Consider the following 12733-nt stretch of genomic DNA (forward strand, 5'->3'; position numbering starts at 1 on the left):
CTATCCATGCCCCTCATAATTTTGTAAACCTCTATAAGGTCACCCTTCAGCCTCCGACACTCCAGGAAAAACAGCCCCAGCCTGTTTAGCCTCTCCCTATAGCTCAAATCCTCCAACCCTGGCAACATCCTTGTAAATCTTTTCTCAACCCCTTTCAGGTTTCACAACATCTTTCCAATAGGAAGGAGATCAGAATTGCACACAATATTCCAAAAGTGGTCTAACCAATGTCCTGTATAGCCGCAATATGACCTCCCAACTTCTGTACTCAATACCCTGACCAATAAAGGAAAGCATACTAAACACCTTCTTCATTATCCTATCTACCTGTGACTCCACTTTCAAGGAGCTATGAACCTCCACTGCAAGGTCTCTTTGTTCAGCAACACTCCCTAGGACCTTACCATTAAGTGTATAAGTCCTGCTAGGATTTGCTTTCCCAAAATGCAGCACCTCACATTTATCTAAATTAAATTCCATCTGCCACCTCTCAGCCTATTGGCCCATCTGATCAAGATCCTGTTGTAATCTGAGGTAACCTTTTTCGCTGTCCACTACACCTCCAATTTTTGGTGTCATCTGCAAACTTACTAACTGTACCTCTTATGCGCACATCCAAATCATTTATATAAATGATGAAAAGTAGAGGGCCCAGCACCGATCATTGTGGCACTCCACTAGTCACAGGCCTCCAGTCTGAAAAACAACACTCCACCACCACCTTCTGTCTTGTACCTTTGAGCCAGTTCTGTATCCAAATGGCTAGTTCTCCCTGTATTCTATGAGATCTAATCTTGCTAATCAGTCTCCCATGGGAGACTTTATCGCTTTATCGAAGTCCATATAGATCATGTCCACCGCTCTGCCCTCATCAATCCTCTTTGTTACTTCTTCAAAAAACTCAATCAAGTTTGTGAGACATGATTTCCCACGCACAAAGCCATGTTGACTATCCCTAATCAGTACTTGACTTTCCAAATACATGTACATCCTGTCCCTCAGGATTCCCTCCAACAATTTGCCCACCACCGAGGTCAGGCTCACTGGTGGATAGTTCCCTGCCTTGTCCTTACCATCTTTCTTAAACAGTGGCACCACATTTGCCAACCTCCAGTCTTCCGGCACCTCACCTTTTTTTAGATTAGATTAGATTACTTACAGTGTGGAAACAGGCCCTTCGGCCAACAAGTCCACACCGACCCGCCGAAGTGCAACCCACCCATACTCCTACATTTACCCCTTACCTAACACTACGAGCAATTTAGCATGGCCAATTCACCTGACCCGCACATCTTTGTGATGTGGGAGGAAACCGGAGCACCCGGAGGAAACCCACACAGACACGGGGAGAATGTGCAAACTCCACACAGACAGTTGCCTGAGGCGGGAATTGAACCCGGGTCTCTGGCACTGTGAGGCAGCAGTGCTAACCACTGTGCCACCGTGCCGCTGAAAATAGCCACCTGTGACTATTGATGATACAAATATCTCAGCAAAGGGCCCAGCAATCACTTCTCTAGCTTTCCACAGAGTTCTCGGGTACACCTGATCAGGTCCTGGAGATTTATCCACTTTTATGTGTTTCAAGACATCCAGCACTTCCTCCTCTGTAATATGGACATTTTTCAAGGTGGCACCATCTCTTTCCCTACATTCTATCTCTTCCATGTCCTTTTCCACAGTAAACACTGATGCAAAATTCTGATAAATGATGTTGTTTAAATTGAATTATGCATATGAGGGTTATCATGGAATGTTTAAAGAAGTTTGTGGTGCAGTCCTATTCTGTCATCTGAGACAAAAGCTCTGGATTCAAGCCCCAGTCTGGGACTTGAGGTTCAAAATCAGTGTTGCCAGCAAGGCCAGATGGATTAGTTACTCTTCCCAATGCAGGCAGGAAGTGCAGGAGAGATTACTACTCAGCCACAGGACATAAAGGAGACTCTGCTGTTTGGGTCATTGCTCCAGACTGCAACATGATGGAAAAGTATGTGTTATCATAGTAACCCAGAATCCCAGAGTAAATGGTAATGCACCACAAGGGAAATTTATATCAAATAATAATCTCTACCAGGTAAGTGTACAGGGGAATTGTTCAGTTGGTCTTTGGAGTCTTGTCATTTGAATCATGTGTTAATGAAATCCAGGAAATTGTTTTATCAAGAAATATTAATACCGATTGTCATCTCTTTAATGTTCAGGTGGAAAAGGGAATGAAGAGCTCCTTGGGTGAAGTAATGCTACAGGCTATCATTGCTTACTCCAGCACTTCAAGAAAGGAGTGGGTGCTGAACTGGCCTGGTCAAGTAGTGTTGGCATCCAGCATTGTATACTGGACTGCAGCTGTCTCAGCGGTGAGTAACCAGCCCTAACCCTCTCACCAGGTCAGTATTCAGTCCCTGCCCTCTCGCAGAGGCAGCAGCAACAGCCCTTGCTCTCTCACAGGGTCAATATCTAGCCTCTGCCCTGTTAGTATCCAGTCCCTCTCACAGGGTCAGGTACTACTTTTTGCCCTGTCACAGGGCCAGTAACCGGTTTTTGCCCTCACAGGGTCGGATACCAGTTTTTGCTCAGTCATTAGAGAACCACAGACTTGTTGACTGAGGGATGGTGCCGATGAGGTATTTGACAGCAAGTGACTGTACTCATTAAGGAGGGACTGAACTTGGCCTGGGAGGTCCAGGAGCATAGTCAGGAACAGAGATGTTATCAGAAGCTGTCTAAAAAGATGCAATTTTTTTTTATGATTTGTACATGGGACATGGGTATTGCTGTATAGTCCCAGCATTTATCACTGGATCCTAGTTGCCCTTGAAGGTGGTGGTGAGCTGCCTTCTTGAACTGCTGCAGTCCACGTGCTCTTAGGGCGGGAATTCCAGCATGGAATTTAGGATGGACATGACCCACCAACAGTGAAGGAACCCAATATATTTCCCAGTCAGGATGGTGAGTAGCTTTGAGGGGAACAAGTGGGTGGTGGTATTCCCATATATTTGCTGCTCTTGTCCTTCTGGAAGTGCAGAATCACAGAATTGTCACAGTGGACAAGGAGAACATCCAGCCCAACAAATGTGCATGGGGTCCATGATCTAGTATGGACCTGTCTTTCCTGTCTTTCCCCCATAACCCTGAGCACCATTCTGTCCAAACACCCATCCAATTTCCTCTTACGTGCCTCGATTGAACCTGCTTCCACCACATTTCCAAGCAGCTTATTCCAGACCATAACGACTCACTGTGTGAGAAAGCCCTTCTCAGATCACTCTTGCTTCATTTGCACTTTAAATCTGCATCCTCTCATTCTTTTTCCATTACAAACAGAGACAGTTTCTGCCTATGTACTCAATCCACCCTCATCATGGTTTTGAAAACCTCTATCAAATCACCTCTCAGCCTTGTTTATTCCAAGGAGAACAGTCCCAACCTCTTCAATCTATCGTCATCACTGAAGTTTCTCATTCCTGAAACTTGTCTTGTAAAACACTTCTGAATTCTGCATTCCTATAATGTGGCATCTGCAACTGGTCATAATGTTCGAGCTGAGGTCTAACAAGTGTGGCAGGTGTAGGGAATGGTGGACGGCTGGGAATTTGAGGCTCTGATCAAGAAAAAGAAGGAGGCCTATCTTAGGTCTCAACAGCTGAGATCGAGTGAATCACTGGAGGAGTATAAGAGCAGTTGGGAGAATATTCAAGAGGGAAATCAGAAGGGCAAAGATAGCTTTGGCAAATAGGATTATGAAAAATCAAAACGGATTCTACAAATACATTAAGGGCAAAAGAGTAACTAGGGGGAGAATAGGTCTTCTTAAAGATCACCATGGTAGCCTATGTGTGGAACCACAGGAGATGGGGAGAATAAATGAGTTTTTGCAGTGCATCTAATAGTTGGAGCACTCTGATACTCCTGTGCATTGGTGATAAAGGAATAGAATGTTGAATGTTTGTGGATGTGATGTCAGTCAAGCAGGTTGCATTATTCTGAATGGTACCAAGCTTCTTGAGTGTTATTGGAGCTGCACTCATCCAAGTGGGGAGTATTTCATCCCACTCCTGACTTGTGTCAGGAATCACGTTACCTGCTGCAGTATGTTGTGGACCGAGCCAGACCCTCTCAAAGCATTTTCTAAGAAGGTAGCCCAGACCCTAATTGTTTTAGTTGGTTTAGGCAGATGTAAGGTACATATTCCAGCTGGTCAAACCACTCAACTTTAAGGAAAACAGAAACTATTTACACATCACCAGATGAAACATAAGCAAAAGAAAACTGAATTTAGAAAAACAACTATTTGAAAACCCAACCGACATAATGTCCCCACAACTTAACAAAGGAGCTGCTCCAATTTCCTGCATCCCCGTGAACACACCCCTTGGCAAAAAAAAGTAAGTTCAAACACAGGTTTTTACAGGAGACATGTTAGAGAGAGAGTTGAATCGGGGAACCTTTATTTTCCCCAACAGCTGCCTTTGACCAGCAGCTTCCAAGAGGCTACTTGCTGAAACCAAACCAAAACATTTTTTAAAAACCCTGAATTGGGAGAATTGGCCACTCCCCTTTCATTCTAGAAGTTTGTAAACAAAAACCTAACTCCAAGCTAAATTGCCCGTAGTGTTAGGTAAGGGGTAAATGTAGGGGTATCGGCTGGTCGGTGTGGACTTGTTGGGCCGAAGGGCCTGTTTCCACACTGTAAATCTAATCTAATCTAATCTACCCTTTTCCCTGATTGTTCGTTAGGCCGTATCTGTTAGCCATTAGCAAAGTCCCTAACCCAGACAAATTGGAACCTCTGCCTTTTACAACCCCTTTTGAAAAAAACCAGGGACAACATAACCTTGTTAAAGGAGCAACATCGTCACACCTCCCCCTCCTTAAAAAAAGAACCATCAATATCCATAGATGGCTTCATTTTAAAACCCCTTAATCTTACACTGTTGGTGGAAATTGGAATTGCCAGGCATTTGTGTGCTGTGAGTGTTACTTGCCACTTTTCAAGCCAAGCTTGGATAAATCCAAGTCATGGTACCACTCACAGTGAAATTGCCTCAAGCAATAGAGGGAATTTAATGCCCTCCCTCAGGCACATTTGAACAGTTGGAGGTTCAATTGGTAATCAATTGGATGAGAGGATATTGTGTGGAGACCCTAATTAATTCAGGGACACGAAGGTGCATACACTGCCCTCCTGTCCCAGTGCTAACTAAGGAACTAAAGCCCATGTAAGGACTTCATCATACACCGACTGGCATTCAGACTCAGCCTGCTGGGACTGTGTTCACCTTGCGTATGGTCTTCCAGAGGAGGTCTTTCATTGCCAGGAACTCAGGGTAATAAGGTATGGGCAATAAATGCTATTCAGCCATAACTGCATCACATGAAAGAAAAAGAAAACCAAAATGTGTATTCTAACACTTCAGGAAGAGGTTGTAAACAGAAAGCTGATGACTGACCAAACAGAGAACTCAAAATGGTGAAAAACCTTGATGGAGTGGGTACAGAGAGAATGCATGGCAGAGGTGGGTACTTCAGATGCTGGAGATTAGAGTCAAGATTAGAGTGGCGCTGGAAAAGCACAGCAGGTCAGACAACATCCGAGGAGCAGGAAAATTGATGTTTCAGGCAAAAGCCCTTCATTAGGAATGAGGCTGGAAGCCTCAGGGATGGAGAGATAAATACGAGGGGGCTGGGGAGAAGGTAGCCAAGAGTACAATAGGTGGATGGAGGTGGGGATGAAGGTGATAGGTCAGAGAGGAGGGTGGAGCGGATAGGTGGGAAGGAAGATTGGCAGGTATGACAGATCATGAGGATGGCGCTGAAGTGGAAGTGTGGAGCTGGGGTGAGGTGGGGGAAGGTGAATTGAGGAAACTGGTGAAGTCCACATTGATGCCCTGGGGATGAAGTGTTCCAAGTCGGAAGATAAGACGTTCTTTCTCCGTACATCGAGTGGTGAGAGAGTGGTGGTGGAGGAAGCCCAGGACCTGCATGTCCTCGACAGAGTGGGAGGGGGAGTTGAAATGTTCAGCCACGGGCAGTGAAGTTGATTGGTGCGGGTGTCCCAGAGATGTTCTCTGAAGCGCTCTGCAAGTAGGCATCCAGTCTTCCCAGAGTAGAGGAGACCACATCGGGAGCAACGGATATAGTAAATAGCATGTGTGGAAGTGCAGGTGAAACTTTAATGGGTGTGGAAGGCTCCTTTGGGGCTTTGGATGGAGGTGAGCGGGGAGGTGTGGACACAGGTTTTGCAATTCCTGCGGTGGCAGGGTAGGTTGCCAGGAGGGGAGGGTGGGTTGTGGGGGGGTGTGGACCTGATTAGGTAGTCATGGAGGGAATGGTCTTTGCAGAAAGTGGATAGGGGTGGGGAGAGAAATATAGGGGTCCATTTGTAGCTGGCAGAAATGTAGGCAGATGATGTGATTTATGTGGAGGTTGGTGGAGTAGAAGATGAGGACTGGTGGGGTTCTGTCCTTGTTGCAAGTGGAGGGGTGGGGTTCGAGGGCAAAGGTGGAGGGCATCATCAACCATGTGGGAAGGGAAATTTCGATATTTAAAGAAAGAGGCCATCTGTTGTATTCTGTAGTGGAACTGGTCCTCCTGGGAGCAGATGCAGTGGAGGCAGAGGAATTGGGAATATGGGATAGCATTTTTGCAGGAGGTAGGGTGGGAGGAGGTGTAATCCAGATAGCTGTGGGAGTCAGTGTTGAGTCGGTCATCATTGATGGAGATGGAGAGGTCCAGGAATGCACAGAGACAATGCATCCTATTGTGGGGAAAAGCACAATGAGACTCCATCAGTATTAGAGAGTCCCCAAAAAATCCAATCAGGAATTCAGAAGGCAGAATTGTGAGAATGTGGAATTCAAGATTATAGAGAGTGAATAAATTTCCTGCATTTAAAGAAAAGTCAGACAAGCATTTGAGCACGAAGAGAATAGATGGTTACACTGTTAGGTTTAGAGAAAAGACATGGAGGTAGATTGATCAGGCCAAATGTCCTTTTTCTGTGTCCTATGTCCTAGGTAATCTTAGGATATCAAAGAAATAGGTGAGAATATTGCCCTAATTACAATCTTCCAAAATTCTCAATTTCGGAACCATACTTGGTTGTGTTGCTCTGCTCCATAAGAGAAGATAGGAAGGGAACCAGAGTTGGCCTAGCTTCTGTTATTAGGAACTAACTCATCATTGGGATGACTGAACTCTCTGAAGATATTCAGCTAAGCAGAGAGGGTCAGCATGGGTTTGTAAAGGGTAGGTCAGGTCTGCGTTAAACTTTTAAAAAGGTGACTAAAACTGTCAATGGAGAGATGTCCAGAGATGCTGTTTACGTAGAATTCCAGAAAGTATTTTGTATTTCTAAAGAAACCATTGACTGTAAGTGAAACTCGTGGAATTGAAATATTCATACTGTAACTGAGAACATTAACAGATAATCTTGCAAATTAACATGCCCATGAAGCCTATCAGTATGCTCATCACAGTTCCCAACATTTATAAGTTTTGTAAAATTAAAATTGTGGCCATCACACTCACATTTGTTGAATTTTTAAAAAACAGGAAAAGTACTGGTGCTAATTCTAACCTTGGAGTCAATGACCCCACTGTATACCTATATCCAGTCCAAAACAAATCTTACCACTATTCTGTTTCTCTGTTAGGCAATTTCTTCTGAATCTAGATCAGTTCCATTTATTCCACAGTCTTTGATTCTGTTGGTAAGTGTTGATTGTGACACTTTATCAAAGGCTCTTTGGAAGTCCATTTACATGTTGCCAGCCACATTCCTCTTCTTTGTTACTTTATTAAAAAATCCACTAGTTTCATTTTTGAAAACTTCAAGAATTTGATTCCCTGATGTATATGCTTTTGGGTATTGTTTACTTGAGAGCAATTGTGTCTCCTTCTGCACCAGTTCCCAGCCCATGTCAAGGGATCGGTCAGTCCACCAAATCTAGCTGTAGGTCAATCTGTGCACCTGTAGTTCATGTCCCCATATAGAGAGACAGCAACACACAGGGCAGTGCCAACATCTCTCAGTTGTATTACAACAGCAGACAAGTGCCAATGGGAAACGGCAAGAACATTTGAAAGTCATTTTGCTTTTTTGAAGAATCAAAATCCAATGCATCACCACCATTGGTGCGGTATCATCATTACTGGGTCAGTATCACTGTCACTGGGTCAGTGTCACTATCACTGATTCAGTATCACTGTCAATGGTGTGGTGCTGGAAAAGCACAGCAGGTCAGGCAGCATTCGAGGAGCAGGAGAATTGACGTTTCAAGAAACAGCCCTTCATCATGTTTCTCCTGCTCCTCAGATGCTGCCTGACCGACTGTGTTTTTCCAGATCCCCACTCTCGACTCTGATCTCCAGCATCTGCAGTCCTCATTTTCTCCCAGTTGATATTAACCATTGCTGTCATTCGGTCTAAATCCAGGAATGCCCTTCCATGTAGGTGTATCTACCACAAATAGACTGCATCAGTTCAAGAAGGCAGCTCACCAGCATTTTCCTCAGGGCAACTAGGGATTTATAATCAGTACTGGCCCAGTCAGTGATGCCCATATCTTCGAAATGAATAAAACGAAAATCATTGTACAGGTCATTCGGCTATACTGCACGTTTCATTAACGTGAATTTGCTATAAAGTGACTGATGAATTAGGGACACTGTTTCCAAAGTGTGAATGTTTAAAACATATTAGATTACTTACAGTGTGGAAGCAGGCCCTTCGGCCCAACAAGTCCACACCGACCTGCAACCCACCCATACCCCTAACCTAACACTACGGGCAATTTAGCATGGCCAATTCACCTGACCCGCACATCTTTGGACTGTGGGAGGAAACCGGAGCACCCGGAGGAAACCCACGCAGACACGGGGAGAACGTGCAAACTCCACACAGTCAGTCGCCTGAGTCGGGAATTGAACCCAGGTCTCTGGTGCTGTGAGGCAGCAGTGCTAACCACTGTGCCACCGTGCCGCCCTGTAACATGATTACACTGCCAACTCTTTAAACGCTATTTCCAAAACACGATTTTTCTATAATACGGGGTTGCAAAGAATGCAACCAATGTGTTATAGAAGAACCACCTGTAATTGGATCTGAATCATCATCTCTGAGATTGTCTCACTGTCACTGAGTCAGTATTGCTGCCCTTCGAGCCCACTTCACTACTCAATAAGATCATCGCTCATCTTTCCATAGCCTCAGCCCCACTTACCCACCCTCGCACTATAACCTTTAATTTCTTTACCATCCAAAAAATTATTTTTCTTAGCTTTAAAAATATTAAATGAGGATGCCTCAATGACTTCACTGGGCAGGGAATTCCACTGAACTTCACTGACTAATGCCCTAAATTTCTCTGAGAACACCAACATGGAAATTCGTTCAGTAGTTTGTGAAGGGAGATCACATGGTAGGCTAATGCTAAAACTTCGGAGGTATGGCATTGAGGATACATTAGAGGTTTGGATTAGGAATTGGCTGGCTGGAAGGAGACAGAGGGTAGTAGTTGATGGACTATGTTCATCTTGGAGTGCAGTTACTAGCGGTGTACCACAAGGATCTGTTTTGGGACCATTGCTTTTTGTTATCTTAATAAATGATCTAGAGGAAGGACTTGAAAGCTGGGTAAGCAAGTTTGCGGATGACACAAAAGTCGGTGGAGTTGTGGATAGTGAGGAAGGAAGTGGTAGGTTACAGCGGGATATAGATAAGCTGCAGAGCTGGGCGGAAATGTGGCAAATGGAATTCAATGTAGCTAAGTGCGAAGTCGTTCACTTTGGTAGGAATAACAAGATGATGGATTACTGGGCTAATGGTAGGCTACTTGGTAGTGTGGATGAGCAGAGGGATCTTGGTGTCCATGTACACAGATCTCTGAAAGTTGCCACCCAAGTAAATAGTGCTGTGAGGAAGGCATATGGTGTACTGGGCTTTATTGGCAGAGGAATTGAGTTCCGGAGTCCTGAGGTCATGTTGCAGTTGTATAAGACTCTGGTGAGGCCTCATCTGGAGTATTGTGTGCAGTTTTGGTCGCCATACTATAGGAAGGATGTGGAAGCTTTAGAACGAGTGCAGAGGAGGTTTACCAGGATGTTGCCTGGAATGGTAGGAAAATCTTATGAGGAAAGGCTGAGGCACTTGGGGCTGTTCTCATTGGAGAAGAGAAGGTTTAGGGGAGATCTGATAGAAGTGTATAAGATGATTGGGGTTTAGATAGGGTAGATACTAAGAACCTTTTACCGCTAATGGAGTCAGGTGTTACTAGGGGACATAGCTTTAAATTAAGGGGTGGTAGGTATAGGACAGATGTTAGGGGTAGATTCTTCACACAGCGGGTTGTGAGTTCATGGAATGCCCTGCCCGTATCAGTGGTGAACTCTCCTTCTTTATGGTCATTTAAGCGGGCATTGGATAGGCATTTGGAAGTTATTGGGCTAGTATAGGTTAGGTAGGATTCGGTCGGCGCAACATCGAGGGCCGAAGGGCCTGTACTGCGCTGTATCCTTCTACGTTCTATGTTCTATGTTCTATCACCACCAGGACAACCAGAGATGACGAATAAGTGCCAGTCTTGCCAGTGATGCCCACAAATTTAAAATAAGGTTTTAACTATATAATAAATTACCCCATTATAAAACAAAAGATTAAGGCTTTATACCGAGATTATGGTCCTTTTGGTTCCAGCGATATTCAAAATTACTATCAAATAGGGCAGCACAGTGCCAGGGCCTTGGGTTTGATTCCAGCCTTGGGTGACTGCCTGTGTGGAGTTTGCACATTCTCCCTGTGTGTGGGTTTCTTCCCACAGTCCAAAGGTATGCAGGTTAAGTGAATTGGCTGTGCTAAATTGCCCATTATGTTCAGGGATGTGCAAGTTTGGTGCATTAATCAGGGGTAAATGTAGAGCGGGGGAATGGGTTATGGGTGGGCTACTCTTCAGAGGATCGGTGTGGACTTGTTAGGCCAAAGAGCCTGTTTCCACACTGTAGGGATTCTGTGATCTGCTTCTAAAATGCTAGAAAGTCATTATGCCCTCATTACATTATTTCACACTGTGTAATTATTTTCAATTTAACATTTCACATCACCAAAGAATGTAACAAAATTAAATTTTCTACACGAGAGATGTTGAATGCAATGAAACAAAATAGTGATGGATGAGGCTGATGTCTTTTTCATCATTTACATTCAATGTCATTCACTTAGTTCCTGCTGTTTTATTAACAGCACCCAGAAATGTATTCAAATAATCTACAAAGGGGAGAGAAGATGCTCAATCTTCTGTGAGAGGATAAAGTAGAGGTCTTTGGTAAATTACCCAAACTCTTATTGGAGATGTCTGCTCTGTTTGTTTAATGAGATTTAAGTTTGGACTCAATAACATCAATTACTATAAAACAAATCGAAATGGACAAATAAAAAGAGTCAATCTCTCTAGTGTGACGCAAATAAGTGAGCTGTTTGCAAATAGCTTTCAGCCTTGTTTCTCTTCCAGGCCATCACTCAACAGAACGGACTAAGTGAATTTCTGGAGAAAAGTAATAAACAGATTGACGATATTGTCACCCTGGTGCGGGGCAAACTAACCAAGATGGCGAGAATAACCCTGGCTGCACTTATCACCATCGATGTTCATGGTGAGTGAAAGGTTACACTGAATTTCACATCTCTTATTCATTTCAGTAAAATGTTTAATATAAAGAGCATGAGTCAAGGGATAAACATTTACCAGTTCAATCAGGGGCTGATTCTACTGTTGAGTTCAACCATTGAATCCCTACAGTGTGGAAGCAGGCCATTTGGCCCATCAAGTCCATACTAACCCTTAGAAGACCATCCCACCTAGACCCTGTAACCTGCATTTCCCATGGCCAATCCATGTAATCTGCGCATCCTTGGACTGTGGGAGGAAACCATAGCACCTAGAGGAAATACACGCAGACATGGGGAGACTGTGCAAATTCTACATAGATAGACACCTGAGGTCGAATCGGGACCATGTCCCTAGTGCTGTGAGGCAGCAGTGCTAACCACTGAGCTACCATGCTGCCCCATGTTCCTTCAAGGAAGGATCTTAAGCAGTCTCTTAGAATCTGATGAAAGTGCTGACTGTTTTTAGAATGTTTATTGGCTGTATTTTCTCTTTAGTAAATGCTATCCCTCAGGCTCCCCCTCCCTTGATAAACTCAACAGTTACCTCCAGTCTGTTAACATTTCAAAAATCTGTTATTAGATATCTCATGTTTCAAATTATTCACTGTGGTGATGTCACTTTACTGGCTCAATTAACATCTCCAACCTTGTGTTTAACTTCCTTCACTGCCTTGCATTATGTGATTCTTTTTCTATTCAGTCGTGGGACGTGAACAACCCTTGTGGAGGTGGTTATGAACTGCCTTCTTGAACTACTGCAGTCTGCATGCTGTAGGCAGACCTACAATGCCTTCAGGGAAGGGGTTCCAGGGTTTTGACCCAGTAACACTGGAGGAATGGCGATATTTTTCCAAATCAGGGTGGTGAGTGATTTGGAGAGGAATGTGGTGATGTTCCCATGTATCTGCTGTCCTTGGCCATCTAGATGGAAGGAGTAATGGGTTTGGAAGTGCTGTGTAAGGAACTTTGGTAAATTTCTACAGTGCTATCTATCTATCATAAGATGTGCAGTAACAGCATGTGTACTATCTACAAGATAGATAGCACTATAGAAATTTCCTTACACAGCTT

General features: G+C 44.1%; 1 protein-coding gene across 1 annotated transcript in view; it reads left to right on the forward strand.

Annotated features, from left to right (window-relative positions):
* The window catches only part of LOC132826812 (dynein axonemal heavy chain 3-like), a 323241-nt gene that overhangs the window by 49707 nt on the left and 260801 nt on the right, over window positions 1-12733 (forward strand). Inside the window, exons 5-6 of the mRNA XM_060843056.1 lie at window positions 2202-2354; window positions 11505-11646. Of these exons, the coding sequence (XP_060699039.1) occupies window positions 2202-2354; window positions 11505-11646 (295 nt within the window). The remainder of the gene's footprint in view (window positions 1-2201; window positions 2355-11504; window positions 11647-12733) is intronic.

Source organism: Hemiscyllium ocellatum, chromosome 23, assembly GCF_020745735.1.
Source record: "Hemiscyllium ocellatum isolate sHemOce1 chromosome 23, sHemOce1.pat.X.cur, whole genome shotgun sequence".
Classification (NCBI taxonomy): domain Eukaryota; kingdom Metazoa; phylum Chordata; class Chondrichthyes; order Orectolobiformes; family Hemiscylliidae; genus Hemiscyllium; species Hemiscyllium ocellatum.